The 24,310-nt window shown below is 48.7% G+C and overlaps 1 protein-coding gene across 1 annotated transcript in view; it reads right to left on the bottom strand.

Annotated features, from left to right (window-relative positions):
* The window catches only part of Pllp (plasmolipin), a 28,614-nt gene extending 4,671 nt beyond the window's left edge, over window positions 1–23,943 (bottom strand). Inside the window, exons 1-2 of the mRNA XM_008834902.2 lie at window positions 23,738–23,943; window positions 185–358 (exon numbers count right to left, since the gene is read on the bottom strand). Of these exons, the coding sequence (XP_008833124.1) occupies window positions 185–358; window positions 23,738–23,872 (309 nt within the window). The 5' untranslated portion in view covers window positions 23,873–23,943. The remainder of the gene's footprint in view (window positions 1–184; window positions 359–23,737) is intronic.
* Between the last annotated feature and the right edge of the window lie 367 nt (window positions 23,944–24,310).

Below are 24,310 nucleotides of genomic sequence, written 5' to 3'. Positions count from 1 at the left end.
ACATCTACTTCAGCCATTATCAGGCTCTCCCACTCAGTTCTGCCAGGGGCAGGAGGACTTTGACCAACCCACCTACTCCAGGCCCTCCACTTCTCATTTAGGGATAGTCACAGGGGTCCTGTCAAGGCCATTCATAGGTAAGAGGACTCAACCTGGAGCCACCCAGAGCCCTTGCCAGACTCACCACCAGCGGCCAGGGAACCATGTACAACTTCATGTGTAGCTGAAACAAGTAGATGATGAAGACGACGATTGTCACCAGCCAGAGGAAGACGGCGACGAACATCACCCAGCCGTAGGCAGGGTATAGGTGGTACGGAGTGTCAGCAATCAGGGCCCACACTAGTAGTCCCAGCACCTAGGGACAAAACAGGAGGAGTCTCCCAGAGCTCCACAGTTCCAGCTGGAGGCCCAGACCAGGTCCAGGCCTTGGCCTCCTTTATTGTTTACACGAGAAACCCTGGGCCAGACAGATGACTCAGTGTGCAAAATGCTTGCCATACAAGCCTAACCTGAGTTGGATACCTGGGACCCATGTAAAGGTAGAAAGAGAGAGCTCAAAAGTTGTCCTCTGACCTCCACATGCATCATGGCATGTCCCCTATGCCTACATCATTCACAAACAAAAATAAACTTTTTAAAGTTTATTGTTTTATGTTTATGAGTGTATTGCCTGCATGTAGGTAGGTGCATCCCTGTCATGCAGTGCCCATGGAGGTCAGAAGAGGGTATGGGATCCCCTGGAACTGGAATTAAGGACAGCTGTTAGCTGCCATGTGGGTGCTGGGAATCAAACCCAGGTCCTCTGCAAGAGCATCCAGTATTCTTAACCACTGAGCCATCTCTCCAGCCCCAATAGTAAACATTTTTTAAAAGAAACCTTGACTTGGCTCCTGCTGTATATTCTGCAGGTATCTTGCCTGTCCATTCTGCCCCCTTCGATCTTCACTGTGCTGTGACATGAAACCCTTCTTGACTGAGATGACGTATGCCCCGTAGCACCTTCCCTACTTCTACAGTCTGGGTGACAGACACCACCACCCAAGGTGCTGACAGTGTTTCTTCCCCAGACTAAACTTCCCAAAGGCAGTCCATGGCAGTCTATGGTTGTGTCCCTATACTGGTACAGGACCTGGGCTTTGTTACCAGTGCAGAAAAGAAACTGCTGCAAGCCAGGCCTGGAGGTACACATCTGTAATCCCAACACTTATAGAAGGAGGCAGGAGGCGCAGGGTTCAAAACCAACTCAACTACATGAGTTCTAGGCCAGTCTGGGCCATGTGAACAACAACAACAACAAAAATATATATATATATATAAATTGGAGCTGGAGAGATGGCTAAGTGGTTAAGAGCACTGGCTGCTTTTATAGAGGACCCAGGTTTGGTTCCCAGCACCCACATGGCAGCTAACAACCAACCTAACTCCAGTTCCAGGGAACCTGATGCCCCTTCTGACCTCTGCGGGCATTGCATGACACAGGTGCACTTACATACATGTAGGTAATACACTTATACACATAAAATAAAAATAAAGCATATCTGCTTTATATATATCCTACAAGATGGCTCAGCACATAACAGCACTTGGCACCCACGCTTGAAAACCTAAGTGCCTGATGACCTGAATGACTCATCATCTGAGTTCAACCCTATAACAAACAGTGAAAGGGGAAAACTGACTCCCAAAAGTTGTCTTATGGGGACCAGTAAGATGGCTCATCAGTTAAAATTGTTTGCTGCACACATACATACACACTAAAAACAAAATAAATTAAAAAGGGAGCTGGCAAGCTGGCTCAGGGAATAAGGAGCTTGCTGCCAAGGCTGATGACCTGAATTCCATCCCTGGGACCCACATGGTGAAAAGAAAAAACCAAGTTGTCCTTTGAATTCCACATGCACACAGTGGTGTACATGTGGATACACTCATACACACACACACACACACACACACATTATACATATACATATACACATGATAAATAAATAAATAAATAAATAAATGTAATTTTTTTAAAAAAAGAGTCTCTTACAAGCCCTGTCTTTCCTTGAGCCATAGGGCCTTTGGAAAGAAAAAAAACTCATATCCTCCCTTGAACTGGTGACAGAACAGCCTGTGTGGGGTCCTCATGACTGGTTCCAGCAGAGACTGTCTCCAGGTTTTTGGGTGGCCTTCTACTTTCTGCTCCTCCAACTCCACTACCTCTGACTTCCAGCTGTCTGTCCTGACTCCCACCTACTTATAGGTGTTCCCCTCCTGTCTCACAGAGGAAACCCAAGGGACTGTCTGTCACACTGTTCCCACGTGACAGGATGGCTCAATATCCCCCAAAGACTATGTATGGTGTAGCTAACAACATAGACTCTAGTGCCAACTGCCTGACTTAAAGTCTGTTCCCTGCATGGCTCTGGGCAAGCTTATAACATCTCTATGTTTTATCACCTCACTTAAAAAGGTACAGGGACCACAGCCACCTCACAGGGCTACTCAAGACCCTAGGACTGAGTTGAGGTTCATACATAGGATCAAAGGCAGTACTTGCTTTCCTCCCCTAAGAGGGCAACTCCCCACCACCACCACACCCACCCAGGGACTTACACACACACACACACACACACACACACACACACACACACACACATTTCTTGCAGGAGTATGGCCCAGGGAGCATGTAGAAGGTCATGGGAATTGCCACCCCTGTGGCTATCCTGGGCCTCCCCAACCTCTGCTTGGCTGGCTAAGGATATCTAGGGTGGGACACCCACCCTTCCCTACCAGGGTATTATTTGGAACCCTGGTGACTATGGGTGTGAAAGTCTGTTGCAGCTCTAGGGCAAGGCCCATGGGTACAGCATGAAGGCAGGTGGCCCCAGCCCAAGGGTGAACCCACCCCAAGTCGGATGGTGAAATGCCTTAGGAGCAAGAACATCCTCTGGGTGCTGATCTTTGGGGACAAGTCCCCTGACTGCTCACTCTGCTGACAGACCACCACTGCAAGCTCCCAGTCCATACACCTCTGGATCTCATAACCCAGAGCTGGAGCTCTGCCAAGAACCTCCTCCCTGACTACCCCATCAGAGACCACGAAGGTTTTTTTGAACCCCTACACATGTGGGGTCAGGACAGGAACAGACAGGCCAGGGTTGACCAGGTTCAGGAGCCCAAGGAGCCCAGCAGCCCCCTGGCAGCTCCCAGGCTCTATAACTGCTCTCCTTGGCTGGGGTAAGCCCCAGATATCTCATTCCATCAGTTCTCGCCTCTGACACTCATAAGCAGGCTAGACTGTAGCCCCTGGGCCCACTTTAGAGTGAGAAGATGGGGGAGACCAGCTGGGCTTCTCCAGCCTGTGGTTATGTGCCATGATGGAGTCAAGGGCCTGTGAGATGGCTCAGTGGATAAAGGTGCTTGCCATCAAGTCTAATGACCTGAGTTTGATCCCTGGAACCCACATGCGGGAAGGAAAGAACCAACTGACTCCTACAAATTGCCCTCTGACCTCCACATGTGTACCATAATGCACACGCACACACACACATACACACACTATATAATATATAATAAGAGGAAGAGAGAGAGAGAGAGATATATATAGAGAGAGAGAGAGAGAGAGAGAGAGAGAGAGAGAGAACTCTCATTTTCTGTCTTTCTTTGCTTTTGGGGGGAGGCTGGGGCATGGTCTCATTAGATAGCCCAGACTAGCCTCGAACTCAAAATTCTTCTGCCTTTCAAGTGCTGGTAGCACATGTATGTGCCACTACACCTGACCCCCACATACCTTTTCTTCTGTATCCCACCCATATCACCCTGTCTGAGCCAAACACACCAGCAGAGGCCACAAAGCTGGGTCGGGTCAAGCTGTCAGGAAAGCAGGCTCCTGAAGCAGTGTCTCAGGCCCTGTCTCAGGAGAGGAATAGGAAGGTGGCCCTCCCAGGGACCCCAGCTTGTGTAAAGAGGGTTCAAGTCTGGTTCCTACACTCTGAAAGGAAATTAGAAAATGCATTAAAGTGAAAATCCAGAAAAGACGCTTGTATGTTTATACTCACACCCCTGAGGTGTTGTCACTCAAGGCTTCAGCATAGGAGTCGGGGTAGGGAGCACAGGTACACTCCTGCTCTTCAGAGTCACTCAGGGGAGCCTCCCTGTGTTATCCATTCCTCCAAAACCCTCTAGCCAGTCTGTCTCACCACAGCTGCGTGAGAGGCATGTATTCATCACTGTGGGTAAAAGGTAGGTGAGCCTCAACCCAGATCTGCCCTACTCTGGAGGGTGTGCCAGTTACCTCCAAGGACAGGGCTGGCCAGGCACCTAGGTTGTCCTTACCCTGTCCTGTGCTGTGTCCCATCTCACCCCTGGTTTCCAGATCAGCAAACCTGTAACAGGCTTCCACAGAGATGAAGTGGTAGATAGGCAGGGGGAATTTGTGTGCCTTTGGGCTGTGCCGCCTGGCCCCATGCCAAACAGCAGCCTTGGTTTCTGCCCTAGAACAAGGAAGGTCCATTCCTCCATTGGAACCAAACAAACTGGTTTCTCCTTGTCCCCAAGCCCCTAGCCTGGACATTTGCTTGACCCAGTAACCCTGTGGCCCTGTGGCCCTACCAGGGAGCTAAGGTTTTAGGAGATGCAGGACCCCTGGGCCCCTCTCAGTTGGGATTCACTGAAGTCCCACTTACTGTGGACCCTACTTTATCTGAAGGGACAGAAGATGTGTTTCAGCATGGAGCTACCCTTCAGAGGTCACAAAGGCCAGTAGGTAACTGGGAGCAGAGGATGAGAAAGAAGATCTCAACTCTACTCCCTGTCCCCCAGGACCTCTGGGTCCAGAACACTCGTCAAGCAGCTCACACACCCCTCCAGCACAGCTGGTGCTTGTCCCCTAAACCCTCAAGCAGCTTGTCTGCTGCAAGGTGTCTTGCTCTCAGGGTGGTTCTCTCGCCAGCAAGGAGGACCTGATCAAACATGTAAGCTGGTCAAACTCACAGGGCATACTCACAAGGGCAGGTGAAGAGGGGGACCAGGAGGAGGGACTGATGCAGTTCTAGATACAGGGTTGAGAAAGATCTCACTGGTAAAATGACATGGTAATAACCAAGGAAGTGAGGGAGGGGACAGGGAGAACCATGTGGGACTCTGGAGAAGAATGAAGTCAACTCTACCTCCAGGCCCTGTATGGATCACCTTTGCCTCTGTGGTCATCTGCCTGAGTTTCTACAGTGGTTCATACAGACATTTGCCTCCCCACCACCCCTGAAAGGCCCCACAATGCATCTCCAGGCAGTAGAGGCCGCAGATAAACGGAGAGTTATCTGGACTCTCAGGGGTACGGAGCCTTTTTCTCTATAGTCTGAAGAATATGGATTAGGAACCTTTTCTTCTCCTTCTCTTTCCCCCTCCCCCTCCCTCCCCTCTGCTGCCCTTCTTCTCTCCTGACATCCCCTCTTGTTTTTTAAAAAATATTTTATTGTTGGGGTTGGGGATTTAGCTCAGTGGTAGAGTGTTTGTCTAGCAAGCACAAGGCCCTGGATTCAGTCCTCAGCTCTGAAAAAAAAAAGACAAAATAACAAAGAATATTTTATTATTGGGGCTAGAGAGATTGCTCAGTGGTTAAGAACACTGTTCTTGTAGAAGACCCAGGTTTGAATCCCAGCACCCACATTACAGCTAACAACTGTCCGTAACTCCAGTTCCAGGGGATCCAATAGCCTCTTCTGTCCTCCACAGGTATTGCACGACATGGTCGCACCTACCTACATGCAGGCATATACCCATACACATAAAATTAAATAAAATTAAAGCAGGCCAGCCTGGGCTGCATAGTCAGTTTGAGGCCAGCCTGTTTTATCTCAAAACACACAAAAAGAGCCAGGCGTGGTGGCGCATGCCTTTAGCCCCAGCACTTGGGAGGCAGAGGCAGGTGGATCTCTGGAAGTTTGAGGCCAGCGTGGTCTACATAATGAGTTCTAGGCCAGCTGGGTCTACAGAACCAGACTCTGTCTCAAAAAGACCCCCCTCCCCCCCGCACACACACACACAAAGAGGGCCTGATAGCACACATCTTTAAGCTCAGCACTCGGGAGGTAGAAGCAGGCAAATCTCTGTGAGTTCAAGGCCAGCTTGGTCTATATAGCAAGTTTCAGGCTAGCTGGAGGCGACCGGAACACTCTGTCTCAAAAAGACCAAAAACAAACAAATAAAACACACAAAAAGAAATGAGGTTTTTAAATTTATATATATTTTAAATTTTTTTCTCCTAGTAATGGGGATTAAACCCAGGGTCTCATGCATGCTAGGCAAGCAGTCTACCACTAAACTATATCCTTAATGCAGAAATGCTTTGCTTAGCACTGTGTAGGTTGTAGATGTGGCAGACAGCTTGCCATATAAGCACGAAGTCCTGGATTCAATCCTGTAACCTAAAAAAATAAAATAAAATAAACAAAGGAGGCAAAAGAGATTAAAATCATCTGGGTGACCAGGAGGCATTCCTAGCTTCACTGAGGCCAGCTACTCTTCTCAGAAACTGCCCACGACAATAGGTGGACAGGCCAGCTAGGGGCAGGACATGCTCCCTTCCTTCCCATGGCTCTGGGGCAGGTTTTCCCTATTTTGTTGGTGATGGAGCTGAGCCAGCCCCACCCCCCCGGCCCATGAATGCAGCTGGAGCTTTAACCCAGTGACTAGACTGGAAGACCAGGGAAATTGAGGCTAAGGGCCATCCAGGGAGAAGGCCAGATAAAGATGGAGGCAGAGGGTTGAGTGATGTGCCCATAAGCCAAGGACTGCCAGAGACTTCCAGTCACTACCAGAAGGAGGACTTCTGGCCCACAGAAGAGCTAGGACATCTTTCAGACCCATACCTGAAACTATAGATGTCATGTTGTCATTAAACTGTGCTGCTGGTATTCATTAAAGAAGATGGTTGACTTTTCCACTCCTTGAATCCAAGCTCTGGTCTGGCTACTTGCTAGCAGACTTGGCAAGTTCATTCCATGTGAGTGTCTCAGGTCTTAGGGTGGCTCTGAGATGTAAATAAAGAAGTGCAAAGCAGGGAGGCCACAGCCAGCACAGGCTGAACAGGCCCACCAGCCTGATGTTACTATCCCTCTGAGGGTTAAAGAATGGTTCCAAAGCAGGGTGTGGTGGTATATGCCTGTAGCCTCAGCTACTCGGGAGACTGAGGCAGGAAGACTGCAAATTCAAGATCAGCCTGAGAAATTTAAGAAATGTATCTCAAAAGGAAATAGAAGAAAAAAAGGGCTTGAGGATGTATCTCAGTGGTAGAGTGCTTGCCTAGCATGTGTGGCCCTGAGTTCCATCCCCAGCTCTGGGTCATTCTCCATGCCTTGTCTCCTAAGCTGGTAACAGCATGTTCAGCTCCTCAGTGCAGAGGGCTCAGGCAGATAATGAAAGTGTCTAAACACAAGTACCAGGTACCAGTTTGTCCCAGATAAGGGCCCTGACCAGTGTGGCCCACCCATGGGACAGCCAAGGCAACAGGGCTGGAGCTGCACTCCCTCCTTCCACCTCCCCCAGACTGAGGGACTGTGGGCAGCTACTGTACCCCTGGAGACCTCAGTTTTCTCCTTGAACAGTGGAGGCAGGGGCTCAGGCCCCCCAGAATCTGAGGTCTAACACTACAATGCAGCCCTTCTCAGGGGCCCAAAATCTTCTCTCCCATATTGGCTACCAAATTTGCTAACCCCACAGAAGCCAAGCAAACTCCTCCCTGGCCCCAAAACATCACTCCAACTCTCCTTTTATCCCCCTACTTTTTAGACAGGTTCAGACCCAAGCAGGCTTCTTGTGTGGCCTTGAGAGACTCACCTAAACTTTCTGATATATTCCTCATCTAGGGTACATGAAGGAGTTGCCAAGAGGGCATGGTTATGCAGCTTGACCAAAACCCAGGCAAGTGATGGCAGAGTGAGGTGCTTTCCCCAAATAGAAGCTCCCTTGGGGCCTGGAAGTTGGCACAAGGGTCCCAAGGCAGGCAGTGCGGGCTGTAGAAATAGCCAAGTGAAGCTTCTGGAGCGGAACACCATGCTGGCATCTGGTGGGAACCCAAGTTGGGGAGTCAGGGCTGCTAGGCAGAACCAGGGTCTGTGCATGCTCTGCCATGGAGCCACAGCAGCAGTGCTGCTAAATTTTGAGGAGACCCTAGAAATTGTTTTTGTTGTGGTGGTTAAGTATAAAATCTTAGTGTTTAACTGTAACTAAATCAAATGTATTAGAAACAGTGAGGGTAGACAAACCGACATTGAGGAGGAATATCAAGGACAGGCCCCAGACCACTGATGAGTGGCCTAAGTCCTTCACAGTGCTCAGCATTTGCTCACATGGCACTATCAGAAAGCTGAGGCCCAGGATGGTCACGTGACCCTTCCTGGGGTCCCCCTCACTCAGGACATATCTAGGCAGCTGAGGACACTCAGAACTTGGCCTGGCCTGGCCCAACCTCCACCCCCATCTTGGCCCTTCTCCCTATACTGAAAGGGACTTTATAGAGACAAAAAGCCACCCATTGTGTCACACGAGACAAAGGGGCAGGGGACAGAGGCTCCGGACGCCTGGGCAGGCCACACCACCACCACACACCACGCCTTCCCTGTGCCAGAGGAGAACCGGGGGAGGCACCTTGGAATTCCTGTACTGGCTACAGAGAATTCCAGAATACTGGGCTTATCATGTCCAACTTCCCAGGAAGCCTGGGAGCAAAGACAACACAACCTTGGGCCACCCAGCTGCCCCTTTGGCTACTTGAAATATAGGTATGCAAGGGGCCATACTGAGTCACTCAGCCAGTAGACAAACTCTCCCAGGGCCAGTTCTGTGCCTGACTGTTCTGGGTCCATGGAAAGTAGCAGGGTGCTGGGCAGCTGGGCCTGGCCCATAGGCGCCCCATATGGACCTTGGCCAGGATCACGGCCTTCCAAATGCAGCCTTCCCCATGCTACCTGCTATTCCCAAGTCCTGGGTCTCTGAAAAGAGTGTTTAAATCCCAGAGGTGCGAGGGTTTACACACACACTCACACATGCACGCACGCACGCACACGCTAATGGCTGTGCCTTGTGGACCTTGTATGTCTCGAACCATATGACCCTTGAGTATATCTACAGTTTTAGAAAAATCTTCCCAGTCATGCTGGTGGTGGACCATACCTGTGATTGATGAGAACAGGAGGTAGAAATTGCTTAGGCCGTTTGGGATAAAAAGATCCCTAAAGAAAAGTGACCAGTTTTCTTGCTTGGCTAAGAGCTGGAAATGTCTTGGGCCTGCTAGTACACTTGCCTGTGGCCAGAGATGCCAGAACTGTCTAAGCCAAAGATGTCTTTGGTTCTACCAGAGCCAGAGGCTGAGGATGCCATGGAGGGGGTCTGGTTTTTTCCTTATCTCTTTTCTCTAAAAGAGTAGTACGCTGTTCCTTGAAACCATACTGAGGATGTGACCAGAACCTCGAGGGACCTGGCCAGCTCATCTCCCCTTCTTTCCTTCATCCACTAAAGCTTTATTAACTCTGGAGCAATGAGGCTCAATGGAATCCCACTCCCAGGGGACCCCTCCTGCTGTGCAGGAGTTCTGCCTTCTTTCTCTCCCCTAAGCTCCCTATAGTAAAACATTTCTTCCTAAAACTCACCCTTTGTGGTCTGTAAATTTCATTCTTCAAATTTGCAAGACAAGAAACCAAATGCCTCTGACCTGAGGTGGATTTGGTGGCCATTGAGTTTTGGGGACCTCAGCCTCTCAAGCTAAGCACAACAAAACCAAGAAAGGCTCCGTCACTCTCAAAGACACACCAGTATTCCTATATCATCATCCCAGCACTTGGAGGGTAGAGGCAGGAGGATTACGATTCTTAAGCCAGCCTTAGCTACACAGGACCCTGTCCTGTCTCAACATTAATATTCATTCATTCATTCATTCATTCATTCATTCATTCATTCATTCAATTCATTCAATGGTTGGAACCTAACACATTATTTCACAATAACCAGCTTTTATTCATTCATTCATTCATTCATTCATTCATTCATTCATTCATTCAATTCATTCAATGGAAAAATCTTCCCAACATGAACTTAGATGTTGCCTACATAATCCCAGCCAGAGCCCCATGCCTGTCCTCTGGGGCAGACCAAGCAGGTCTCTTTTCTGTTACCTCCAAGTGTATGAGACAGGGAGAACTTTTTGACTCCCACCTCCCAGGTCTTTTCAGTCTCCCTGAGGAAGTGGCATGCTCCTGAAAGGATTCCGGAAATTTACAACATCCTCATCTATACCCCAGTCCCTCCTCTTCCTCTCCCTTCCAGGGGTCCCCATAATGCCTGCCTGGGTCTCACCAGTGCCAGGATTTTTCCATCACACAGGTCTTATCCTGCTTGAGAAGGCCCAGGTGAAGCTCTAGCATTCACTGCTCCAGCAGTAGCCCCTCACCTAGCCTGCCAGGTCCTTACCTCCTGGGCCTTACTCTCCCTGGGCCCAGCCCTTCCCAAGAGAAGCATTCAGCCCATTTCGTAGATGAGGGAAACAGGCTCTTTTTAAAGATGAGCTGTGGACCAAGAACAGTCATATGAGGGGGTACTGAGCAGCCCAAGATTAGACTCCCCTTCCCCTGGCACTCAGTTCAGGCAGGTGGATTGCCTTGGAAACTACCATGCTTAGAGGAAGGGCCACTGGCTTAGGGACCAGAGCTGAGGGTCTACGGGAACCTTTGAACTCCCTTAGCGCTGTAAAGCCTACAGGCTGGCTGGGCAGCCTGGGGCAAGACCTTCTTCACTCTCTGTGTTAACCTGAGTACATCTTGCCCATCTCTACTACCAAGAGGGCTGCTACCTTCCTGCCCCCCATCCTCAAACAGGTTGCCAGAGGTTTGGCCCATGGCCAGAGCTGGAATGTGTAATGTTCCAGAGCAGGTCCAAATCTACCTGACCTCCAACCTTGTCCTTCCTTAGAGATCTTGGCATGCCACCTGCCTCTCCTCCCTGAACAAACAGGAGGAGCTCCCCCTGCCCACCTTTCAGTACCAGGGCTGGGTTCACAGGCTGCCAAAAAAAACAACCCCCACCTAGGTTCACAACTACCACGAGGAGGAATGATCAGCACGGCCCTAGCCACCATGTCCAGAGAGATGGCAACTGCTCAATGCACAGGATGACTTTGCAGACATTCCCTTCCTGAAATGGATGTCATTGTGTACTTACAGATGATTAGGAAAATCTCCTAGGAAACCTGGCCAGTGGCACTGACCTCACAGCTATTGCTCACTGCTGTGTGATCCTGGGAAAATGCCTTCTCCTCTCTGGACATGACAGGCATTACTAGCCATCACAACCTTGGGCATAGGCACAAACTCCCTGTACTTTTTCTTTCCTCAACATTTTCATTTAGTTGGAAAGAATTCTTAATTGTTCATTTGTTTGTTTTGGTTTTTAGAGACAGGGTCTCATTACTTAGCCCAAGATGGCTGGTACTCCCTATACAGCTCAGACTGACCTCGAACTTGAAATTCTGCCTTAGCCTCCTGATAGCTGGGATCCAGGGCATATGCCAACACACTCTGCTTGTTGTTTATTTTTGAAATAAGTGCTATGGGACTGTCAAGATGGCTCAGCAGCTGGTAAAGGTGCCTAATACCTTAGATCCCTGGGCCCAACCACATGGTGGATAGAGAGAACCAATTCCCACAAGTTGTCCTTTGACAGAGAGGGAGCGAGAGAGAGAGAGAGAGAGAGAGAGAGAGAGAGAGAGAGAGAGAGAGAGAGAGAGAGAGATAGAGAGAGAGAGAGAGAGAGAGAGAGAGAGAGAGAAAGAGAGAGAGGAGAGCTTGTACACACAAAAAAATAAATAAAATGTAATTAAAAAGTGGAAAAATAAAATGAAATAAGTACTGTACATGACAAAGTAACCAACAGTGGTATCTTATGTATCAGACACCATCTGTACATGCACAAACACACACACACAAATAAATGAATGTGACTTAAATAATAATTTATACATTTTAAATAACTTTTGATAAAGTGCATTGCTATAATTGCTTCATTTTATTATTGGTTATTGTTATTAATCTCTTAGTATGCTCAATCCATAAATTAAATTTTATCACAGCTATATGTGTACAGAGAAAATAGTATTTATAGTGCTCAGGACTATCTGTGGTCTCAGGCATTAGGTCCAGGGGTCTTAGAATGTATTCTCATGGATAAAGGGTGACTATTTTATTTTAAACCATTAGAAAAGTGCTAAAAATACTCTAGCTCCCACCAGGGCTGTCTCCTTATAGTCTTTCTGGATGTGATTAACAGAGATGACCTAGTTCAACATAGAACTTCTTTATTATGTTAGATTGAGGAAGGCCTCAATATGACTCAGTTTCCAGAAGCCAGAAGAAACAAGGAAACAATACAATGTTTCATTACATACAGCAAACTTTGCATGGCAAACAAAAGAAAACATGTATGAGGAGAGGGCCACAGGTGTTGCCACAGACCTGTAATCCCAGTATTTGGGAAGTGAAAACAGGGGGATTAGGAGTTGAAGGACAGTTTCAACTCTACAACCAGACTATCTCAAAAAAACAAAACAAAACAAAATCCTAGTACTCTAGAGGCAGAGGCGGGAGGATCTCTGTGAGATGGAGGCCAGCCTGGTCTACATAGTGAGCTCTAGGCCAGCTATAATTACAGGGAGACCCTGTCTCAAAAAGACAAAAACAAACAAAAACACACCATGAATAAGATAGAAACAAAGCAGAACAATAATAACAACAACAACAAAACAAAAAAAAAAAAAACAGGAAAAACTATCTGTAAATCTTCCAGAGCTCCTGCAACTGGCCAGAAGACAAATCCCAGTAGCTCGGTAGACACAGACAGAGGACAACCAAAGGGCTCTGAGACTTTTTGTAAAGGTCAAGCTCACTCCTTGGAAAACTAAGAATAACTTTACACCAACGGCCAACTTCATGCCTCGGCCTATCAGATTGGAGTGCACCCAGAAGTATGTCATATCACCAGCCAGGGTGGCTGTAGGAACAGGCACCTAGTGAGGACACAGGTGTGACCTCCAGGGAGGGCACTCGGCAATCTCCATCCAAGTCCCAAATACCGTAGGACATGTCACCTCAGCTACTTGGAAGGCTGAGGCAAAAGGATTGCAAGTTTAGGATCAGCCTGGGCTACAAAGTGAGTTCAAGGCCAGCTGGGGCACCTTAGTAAGACCCTGTCTCAAAATAAAAAAATAAAAAGAAGGCTGGGAATAAGTTCAAATAACCATAAACTTAAAATTAAATTTAATAAATATGTAACAATGTCAAAACACTGCAAGCAGATAAGCCAGTGTCTGTATGTAGAACAGAAAAGGAGTGTGTGCCTAGCAAAATTCAATCCTTCATGACAGGGAGGGACCAAACGCACATAGCACCTGCCCTCTGACCCTGGGGCCCCCCTTTTGGAAATGTGTCATACAGACACATCATTGGTATATTTGAAGTCACTCATGGCAGAGGGGTATGAAATAACAAAGGAATAAAGCATCTGGATCAAGGGACTGGTCACCCAGCTCTGGGCCCTGCTGCTCTATGAAGCACTGTGGAAGCAACTTAAGAGGTGAGTGTGCGCTCTGCACTCAGATAAAAAGACCTCAAGTCACTTTACCTGGCATGAACGGGAAATTCGTAAAGGCACCCAGAGTAGGGAGGTGGGACTCTACTTGCATTGCAAACATCACCTTAAAAAATAAAGTCATGCTGGGCATGGTGGCACACGCCTTTAATCCCAGCACTCGGGAGGCAGAGGCAGGCGGATCTCTTGTGAGTTCAAGGCCAGCCTGGTTTATATTGTGAGTTCCAGGCCAGCTGGGACTACTGGGAGACCCTGTCTCAAAAAAAAGACCAAAATAATAATAATAATAATAATAATAATGTCTTGGGCTGGTAAGATGGTCTCAGCAGGTAAAGGTGCTTGCCACTTAAGCCTGGGGACCTGAGTTTGATCCCCAGAACCCACATAAAAGTAGGAGAGCACCAACTCCATAAAGTTGTCTTCTGACCTACCTATGTGGCATGCGATCCCCCCAGTCACCCAACAATAATAAATACATTTTATAAAGAAACCAAAAGGGGGGTTGAAGAGATGGCTCAGCAGTTTAAGAGCACTGCCTGCTCTCGCAGAGGACCCAGGTTCAATTCCCAGCACCCACAAGGAGGCTAGCAACTGTCCATAACTCTAGCTCCACTTTCTTCTGACTTCCATGGGACTTGCATGACACAGGTGCACTTATACACATGCAGGCAACACACTCAAACACATAAAATAAAAATAATAAAAAAATTTTTTGGTCTTTTTGAGACAGGGTCTCCCTGTAGCCCCAGCTGGCCTGGAACTTGCTATGTAGACCAGGCTGGCCTTGAACTCACAGAGATCCACCTGCCTCTGCCTCCCAAGCGCTGGGATTAAAGGCGTGCGCCACCATGCCCGGCTAAAAAGAATAAATATTTTTTTAAAAAAGAGAAACAAAAAGGTCTGGGGCCAGAGAGATGCCTAAGTGGGTAAAGGAGCAAGCCTGACAACCTGAGTTCGATCCCAGGAACCTACAAGGTGGAAGGAGAGAACCAACACCTGACTTTTGACTTTTGACCTCCACACACACACACCAAGGCACACAGGCACCTAATACACACTAAATAAATAAATAAACAAATAAATAAATAATAATAAGGAAACGGGTTGGCAGTTAAAGTGCTTACATACAAGCAAGAAGACCAGTGTTTGGACCCCCAAAACCCATGTAAATGTCTGGTTGGTGCAGCAGCTCACCTGAAATTCCAGCCTAGGAAGGTGGAGATGGTGGAGCAACCAGACTATTAGCTGCATCAGTGGTTTCTGGGTTTGATTAAGAGAAATTGCCTCAAAAATAAAAATAAGGTGCGATCAAGGAACATTTCTGACATCAACCTTGGGCCACATGTGTACACACACACACACACACACACACACACACACACACACACACCATAAAAACACAAGAAAAGATGGGGCTGGAGAGATGGCTCCGTGGTTAAGAGCACTGACTGCTCTTGCAGAAGACCCGGGTTCGATTCCCAGCACCCACATGGCAGCTACGAACCGTTCTTAACTCCAGTTCCAGGGGAATCCAAAGCCCTCTTCTGACCGCGGCATTGCACGACACGTGTACACTCACCTACATGCAGGCAATACACTCATACACATAAAATTAATGAAATATTAAAAAAAAAAACGCCAGGCATGGTGGTGCACACCTTTAATCCCAGCACTCAGGAGGCAAACAAACAAACAAAAGAAAGAAAGAAACACAAGAAAGGAAAATAGAAAGAAGGTCTTAAAACAGCTTATGGGAAACAGCAGGCAGGGCGAACAGGCAGGGCGAACAGGCAAGGCGAACGCTGCCAGCTCCAACAAAGAGACTTCCCACTTCACTCTTCTATTTTATTCTTTTCTGGGACATGGTTTCTCTGTGTAACCCAGGCTAGGCTTGAACTCCTGGTCCTCCTGCTCCAACCTCCCCAGTGCTGGGATTGCAAGTATGTGCCACCACACCCAGTTTCTATTTTATTCTTGAGCACTGTAAATCCATTACCTAGATTTTAAAAATGAAGAACTTACAACTGGTCACACACAGACATTGTCTATGAATTGTCCAGGCCTAAGGGACACAACTACAATGCAATCTCTACACCTAAGGCTCATGGAACATAGAACAGGGATAAAGAAGAGGCCACTATTGAATATCTCAGTTCTCAATAATGAAGCTCCCTCATGCAGCGGAGGGCCAGGAACATAAAAAGTCACAAATGATCAAAGTGTAGAGATCAAGAGTCTGCTGAATAATGGTCCTTGGACAGGACCCCTTTATTAAACTTCACCCACCCAAGGCTCAGGGACCAGGCGGGCAGAAAGATTGCAAGACCCAGGGAGGAGATGCATGACCATATGGAAACCGAGTCTTACAAGCTCCAGGAACCTACTCATATGATTCTATGGCAATGGTGTCAGCATATACAAGTCCCATGCAAACTCAGGCAGACAATAATCCAGCATAGAAGTGGGAAAATGAGCAGCAAGCTCCAATCTTATCTAAAGGAATATTGGCAACTGATTGTTACTAGATGAAGAAGAGCTGATCTTCCTAAAACAAGGGACTCTAGACAGGCTGACTAGAGTCAGTGGACTGACTTGCACTGGGGAACGGCTGGAGACATTGACAACACAGTGGGCCTTAACAGGGATGATGGAGTATATGGGTTCTAGTGGGGGGTTATGGGAGGGTGCCAGTGGGGATGGGGGTCTAAAGATGATCAATATTGTTTTAGATGTTCTGTAGGAAATACTTTGTAAATTCAGTCTTCCCAAAGCAATTTATTCACTTCCTTATAAATTGCTTTGTCCTATGATCTAACTGTGTGTGTCCTGTATTCTGTATTATATTTCAAAATTGCTTTGTAATAACATTAAAACCATGCCTGAAAATCGTGGTGGCGCACACCTTTAATCCCAGCACCTGGGAGGCAGAGGCAGGCAGATCTCTGTGAGTTCGAGGCCAGCCTGGTTTCCATGGTGAATCCAGGACAGCTGGGGCTACAGGGAAACCCTGTCTCAAAAAGACCCCCCCAAAAAAAGAAGAATCTATAGGGTATGGTTCAGCAGTAAAGCACTTGCCTTGTCTGTGAGAGATCCGGAGGTCTAACTTCCAACACCACAAAAAATAAAATGAAGATTATGAAAATAAAGGTTTGAGAAAACCAGGGATGGACACAGCCTCATGAGCTCTGATCTAGGAAATGCCATTGTGAGGTGTGGGCGTGGCCTGGCAAGGCACTTTTTCTCTGCAGGAGGCTTTTAAGTGAGGTTTGGGAACTGTGCAGACATACATGCCCCTGGATGAGCCTGCCCTAGTACACATGCAGTCCTTGGCTGCCTGCAACGGGCAGCTGGGGGCTGACAGGATGTGAGAAAGACCACATTTTACCTGTTACTCTTTGTACCACTGAGATGTTTGCCTGTATGTCTAATTTTTTTAAAGAACAAAGCAATTTTTAAAAATACAATGGTTTTTAATCCCAGCACTCAGGAGGCAGAGACAGGCAGATCTCTGTGAGTTCAAGGCCAGCCCAGTCTACGTAGCAAGTTCCAGACTAACTGGGGCTACAGGGAGACCTTGTCTCAAAAAGACCAAAAAAAAAAAAAAAAAAAGGTTTGCTTGGTGTGGTGGCTTATGCCTTTTTGATCCCAGCACTCAAGGCAGAGGCAGGTTGCTCTCTGTGAGTTCAAGGCCAGCTTGGTCTACATAGTAAGTTCCAGGTCAGCTAGGGCTACAGGGAGGCCCTGTCTCAAAAAGACCAAAAAACAAACACAATGGTTAGGTGACTGGAGCGATGGCTCAGCAGTTAAGACACATGCTATTCTTGTAGTCTACCTAGGTTTGATTCCCTGCACCCAAAGGCTAGCTAACAACCATCCATAACACCATTTTCAGGGGAATTTGATGCCCTCTTCTGACCTCTGCTGTCATTGCACGACACGGGTGCACTTGCATACAGGCAGACAATATACTCATACACATAAAATAAAAATAATAAATAGAATATTTTAAAAATTATAATGGTTGCCAGGCGTGGTGGTGCACGCCTTTAAATACAGCACTTGGAGGCAGAGGCAGGCGGATCTCTGTGAGTTGGAGGCCAGCCTGGTCTACATAGTGAGTTCCAGGCCAGTTGGGGCTACAAGGAGACTCTGTCTCAAAAACACCAAAAAAAACAAAAAACAAAAAACAATGGTTAGTCAATGAAAAAATGAGGAACAGGCTGATGAACTGGTGATACTATGTAGAACATAGTATTTACAAAGATGCTATGTACGGACAACCCACAACTGCCAAGAACGGATGGCATACGAAAACTCGAATGCAACCTGCTGAATACCAGATAGACAATAAAACCATCGCTGGCTTTCAAAATTGCATTTTATTCATTTTATTTTGTGTGCATGCACGTGCCACAGTGCACATGTGAAGGTCAGAGGATAACTCTCTCCTTCTACCACATGGGTCCTGGAGATCAAACTCAGGTTGTCAGGCTTGGTAGCCAATGCATGCTATACATGCTGAGCCATCATTAGCCTTAAACCATCACTGGTTTTTGTTTTCTTTTTTCTTTTTTTTATTTTTGGCCTTTTTGAGACAGGGTCTCCCTGCAGCCATCACGCTGGGCCCCATCACTGTTTTTTAAAATGTTAGCTAGGCGTGGTGGCACACGCCTTTAATCTCAGCACTCAGGAAGGCAGAAGCAGTCAGATCTCTGTGAGTTCGAGGCCAGCCTGGTCTACATAGTGAGTTCCAGGACAGCTGGGGCTGCAGCACCCTGTGTATGTACTATCAGGAACTGTGTTTTCTTCAGAAATCCTACAGAAGAACATTATAATTAATGGCTCCCTAATGAAGTATTTGGATTTCACCAACTGTGAGCAATATTGGCACCCATGTCTAACTTCCTCCACTATTCCCACTCTAAATAAAGGGCCAAAGATAAAATGTCACAAGTGTTTAGGAACTTTTTTTTCAAACTGCTACCATCTATTTTCCAAATTTAATGATAGTATTTTTCCAGGCAGTAAGGAAAATTATTGCTTGGTCGGCCAACAGTGATTTTAAAGAACTAAACCAGAATCAATAATAAATCTCTTTTTTGAGGGGGGGTCTTTTTGAGACAGGGTTTCCCTGTAGCCCCAGCTGGCCTGGATTCGCATTGGAGACCAGGCTGGCCTTGAACTCACAGAGATCCGCCTGAGTGCTGGGATTAAAGGCGTATGCCACCACGCCTGGCGATTTTTTTTTTTAGAAAGGAGGGAAAGGGAATTGAAAAACACTCCAAAATAACTCCCCTTCGAGGGCAAGGGCTGGTGACTAAGGATAACTTTAGAGCTGTTTGTGTATTTGTGTATTCATGTATTTATGTATTTATTTCGATAAGATCTCACTATGTAGCCTGCTGGGCTTGAGCTTGCAGCAGTCCTCTTATCTCAGTCTCCTGAATGCTAAGATTACATGCATGCACCACCACACCTATAGAGTTATTTTTTGTTTTTTTTTTAAATGTGTATGATGTTTTGCCTCCATGTATGTAAGTGCACCTGTGTGTGCAATGCCTGTGGAGGCCAGAAGATGGCATCAGATTCCCTGGAACTGGAGTTACAAAAGGTTAGCCACCATGTAGGTGTTGGGAAAGGAATCTGGGTCCTCTGCAAGAGCAGCCGGTGCTTTTAACCACTGAGCCATATATATTGGTATTTTTGAGTCAGCATCTCCCTGTATAGACCAGGCAGGCCTTGAACTCACAGAGATCTGCCTGCCTCTGCCTCCCGACTGCTAGGATTAAAGGTGTGCACCACTATGTTTGGCTGTGGGTTTTTGTTTCTAAGGAGAATATATTAATATACTCATTAGGTAATTACAAATGCATTCCCAAACCTGCCATGCTCTTGTCTACCAGTGAGTGTATGGTGGGAGTTAACCATGCAGGGCACTTGTGGCTCTGACACAGGAACCTGCAGGCACCGCTGAGGTTACCAAAGGACCTGGAATGTCAGGGCTAAGAAGGTCCCCAGACTCCCCAGGACGACCATCCCAATAATACCAGCTCACCTTTTCAACCTCAACAACCCAGCAGCCCCTTCTTGGAAGTCAGACCTGACTTTCGGGCCTTGCCATGGAGAAGCCAGCCTGCCTGCTGGGACTGGAGACAGAGCCAGGATCAGCAGGAAGAACTTCCTCATACTTCCAAGAGCCTAAGGATGGAGGATACCTTGAGGGGCTGAGCTCCTTGACCCCAGTAGTATTCAAGCTTGCCTGAAAGCCCTAGGATCTTCAGGGCCCAGTGAAACTTGCCTTCATTCCAACATGCTCCAGCCTAAGCCCTTGGCAGGCACCATGTCCCATACTTGAAATACCACCATCACCACTATACAGACAAGGCCATGAAGTTGGGGAATCAGGAACTTCCCAGAATCCCAAGTCAGAAGAGGCACAGGCCAGATTTGAACCTTTCTGCTTTCAGGCCTATAATTCAGTCACAGTTCTAGAAGATGCCCCAGATCACTGTGATTAGTCTGCAAACAGAACTTCGTGGCCACCTGGAATCCAGGAGGTAGGATAGAAAGGCACCCAGTACCAGGGGCCTCATTCCCTCAGTCCTCCCATTATACAGACAGAGGCTTTTTGAAAGTTATGGACTCTTCTGAATCCCTTTCCTTCTTTGGTTCTTTGTTTTTTTTTCTGAAACAAGGTCTCACTATGTAGCTCAGGCTGGCCTCAAACTCAAGATGCTCCTTCTTTAACCTTCCAAGCACTGGAACACTGGAATTAAGGTGTGTGTCACCATGCCCTGCTGGAAACTTTTTATCACCCCACCCATCTAACAGACCCCAAAGAGTTCACCTCTGCCAGGAAATCCTCTCCCAAAGTCCTTACTGGGCTACCCTTCCTGAAGTCATCTTCCTTCTCCAGCCTTGACTCTGGTCATGTGCCTGTGTACTCATCCCAGAAACCCCATGTAAGATCATCCTTTGCTTTTAGGGTCTTTAAAAAATTAGAAAGAGATGGGCACCTCACCCCCATGTACTTCATTCCACTTAAAGCCCTTAGAATCCTCCGTAAGCAGCAGTTACCCGTGCCTTCCGCAGCAGTCTTCCATTTCCTTGCTACACAAAAGACAGCAGCATGGAGCACTCCGGATTTTTATGATTAGGAGAGCTTTCTCTAGGTCAAATTTCCTGTTTCCTTGTTTAGAGGCCCTAAGCTACAGAAATTCATGTTTCTCTTTTTGCTTACATTACTAGGAAGCTCAACAATGAACCAAAGCTTTCAACTTGCTCTGCTTCCTGCTACAGCAATGCTGTTTACTGATTTTTAAAGTCAGTTCCTCTCTCCAAACCATCAGCTTGTTAGAAATACATGAACTCTTCTGCCTTACATGATGTGATATCATCATCTAATGTTCTTTCTGGAACTGATGGGTTGGATGAGTGAGTGACAGGTCAGTGAAGACCATCAGGCATCTATGCTGAACACTGAGACTGGTTCTGCAGAGACTCTTCCATGCTAATGAAGTTTTCTCACTTCCTCCCTGCCCACCACTCCAGGAACACCTCCACACCCTGGAATACAGAGGGGCGATGTGCACAATGAGCATCCATCTCCTCAGTTACTGCCTCCTCCATGAAGCCTTCCCAAATCCCCAGGGGTAGGCAAGTCCTGGTTCTGGAGCCTCCCCCATACCCTCTGAAGAGCAGGGGCTAGAAAAGTCAGAATAATCACTCCCCAGGAAGTGAGTGGCAAGATCTTGGGCAAAGAGCTACCTGTGAGCCTGTTTCCTCACCTGTGGAGAATGAGAGGACAAAAGCCTAGCCAAGGGCCTAGAGCCTCAGGTGTGCCTCTCTGAGGGAACAACTGTGCAGCAGGTAATGATGCCTCTTTGTGTCCTGTGCCCCATCTTAGACCCAGTGGCGCAGTCTGTTACCACAGAAACCACTTAGGAAGCCACTTCTCACACAAGTAGACTGGTATAGTGTCCAACTGGGAAGGCGAATAAAGCCTGGGAGCCGGGGAGGCGAAGGAAGCCATCTCTTCACACCCAATCCTTGAGGGCCTAGATACCCAGATGCCAAGCTCCACCAAAGAACTCAACCAGGTCCTGCAATCCATCTGCAAGAGGATCTAAATCTGCAAGAGGATCCAGGTGCTCAGGGCTAGCTACTGAGCTCACAGAAGTCCCCCAAATCAGGAACAGAAGGCTCCTCAGAGGGAGCTCACAATGCCCCTCCAAACTACAAGACTCTTATTCCAATTCCTTTTATCAAACCCTTTACTTCAATTCTTATTGTTCACTTGTAACATGCTTCTGCCCAGCAAGGGCTAACCCTCAGGGTGCACAAAGCTACCCAGTTACTGGGCCTCTATGCTTCAAAACCTCCCAAGGCCATTAACATAACAAGTCCCCAGTTGTGGCAAAGATTTGGAAGGTGCTGGACTCCTTGCCCTACCAGAAACTGATGCTTCAACTCCTGCTATGCTAGTCAGCTATTTGCCCTACTTCCACTCAACTCTCCCATCTACAGTCTCCACTCCATGCCACACTACCTCAGCCTCCCACTCCAGAGAAGGTCCAGCTCAAAAGTAAACAACACCCCCTGCCACCAAATGAAGCCTTCCCAGACCAGACTAGACCTCTCTGTCCCTTACACAAGCCACTCAATTCGGCTACCAGGGAAGCCCGAAAATTGTCCATCAGGTGCCTCTTTTTTTTTGGTCAGGGTCTCCCTGTAGCCCCAGCTGTCCTGGAACTCACTTATGTAGACCAGGCTGGCCTCAAACTCACAGAGATCCACCTGCCTCTGACTCCAGAGTGCTGGGACTAAAGGCCTGCCCCACCACTCCGAGCATCAGGTGCATCTTTAAAAGAGCCCAGAGAAAGGCCCATGTGGTGGTATCAGTCTAGAATCACAGCAATTGGTGGCAGGAAGATCAGAAGTTCAAGGCTAGTCTGGGCTACATAAGGAGTTTGAAGACAGCTAGCTGGCTACAAAAAGAGTCTGAGGCCAACCTGGGCTACATGAGACCCTGTCTCAAAACAAAACAAAACAAAACAAAACACCCCCCCACCCCCACACCCCCGCCCGACAGCCCAGAGCCCAGCACTCACGGTTGTCAGGGTCTACTCCTGGCAAATTTAAATTCGTCATGTTCCCCCTCCCCAATCTCACTAAAACGAAAAAATAATCAAAACCGCTCGGGGAGAAGACTTTAAAATGCAATGCTTCCACATTTTTTCCGGGGGTGGAGCCCAAGAATCAGTCTTTTGAACCAGCAGGAGATTCTAAGGGAGGGCTCACACAGCGCAGATCCAGGTAGAAGAGGCCGCTCCCTGAGGGGCAGGGAAAATGCAGTCTCTGCAGAGGGTGGGAGGCACCTTGTAACCACCTGACAGCCTGGCTCGAATTCCGAAGTCGAGGGTCCGAGGAAGTGAACACTTGGGGGATGGTGACGGAAAAGGGATCCAAGCCCACCTCCAGTGCCACCCTATGCCTCTGCCAGGGGACCGGCGCTCTGCTTGTAGGGACCGCTCCTCCGGGGACAGCCACAGGCCTCCAGACCCTCACAAGAGGGTACCGTGGGAAGACAGCGGACACCCCAGGCTGCATCTGCTGGAGAGGGGCATCCCTTGGCGCCTCAGCTGGGGTCTGCACAGAGATCCGGGGACAGCAGGCTCATGGTCTCTGGCCTCCCACGAATCCCACTCTGCAGCTCAGGGCGTGAGATCTCGACCCGCCCGGCTGACCAAACCGGCTGGCCCCGGGTAGGGCAGGTGACCTGGAGCAAGCAAGCGCGTCGGAGCCACCGATGCGTTGTCCCGCCCAGCCAAGGAGGTCAGCAGCGCGGCCGCACAGCTCGGCTCGAGCGGGCAGAACGATGGACGGTGGACTTTGCCCGGCCGAGGAAGCCTGGCGCCGGGTCCAGCGGCCAGGGCAGGAGAGGGACCCACAGAGCACCCTGGCGGGGCGCGGGTCCCCTCGACACCCGCGTACACAGCGCGCTCTCAGGGATTCCACTCGGGAGCCCCGAGGTGCGAGGTTCCAAGCGACCTCGCGGACGTGCGTCCCGGGGTGCCCCCGGCGAGTTCCCCATCCCGGCGCAGGGACCCCGGCTCACCAGCTGCAGCATCGCTAGCGCCCCGAGGCCGGAGCGCACAAAGCCCAGGTCCGGGCGCAGCGCGGACACCGAGGCGCCCACGCCCTGCGCGGGACTGCTGGTCCGTGTGCTCACTTTCGACGGGAACTCGGCCATGGCGGCTTGCGGCGCCCACCACGCTCGGGCCCAGCTCCCCGCTGCTGGCAGGCTGCGGCTCCCGAAGAGGACAAGGGCGTTGCGCGGGATCCCGGGCGAGCAGGGCTGACAGGTACGCGACGCCCCGCCCAGCCCGCAGGCCCCGCCCCGGGTCCCGCTCCGAGCCCAGCCCTTAACCCTGGGCTCCCCGAGGACACCCCGAGGACTGCCACGTCGAGGTCGGCGTAGGCTGGCGGCTCCCGGCCGGCGGTGGACTGCTCTTTCCTGCGCCCGGGGTTGCTGTGTGCCTTCGGGTAATGACCTGCTCTGGGCAGAAAGTGAGTCTGAGAGTCCAGGGGAAGTCCAACCAGACTTGGGGTGTGAAGAGGCAGGCAGTCCTTTCTGGAAAGTGCAGGCAGGGTTCACTTCTAAACAGATAATGCAAGCAGGACGTGGTGA

The sequence above is a fragment of the Nannospalax galili genome, unplaced genomic scaffold (assembly GCF_000622305.1).
Source record: "Nannospalax galili isolate Female #2095 unplaced genomic scaffold, S.galili_v1.0 scaffold957, whole genome shotgun sequence".
NCBI classification, from domain to species: Eukaryota; Metazoa; Chordata; class Mammalia; order Rodentia; family Spalacidae; genus Nannospalax; species Nannospalax galili.
This window is presented reverse-complemented; position numbering and strand designations above follow the sequence as displayed.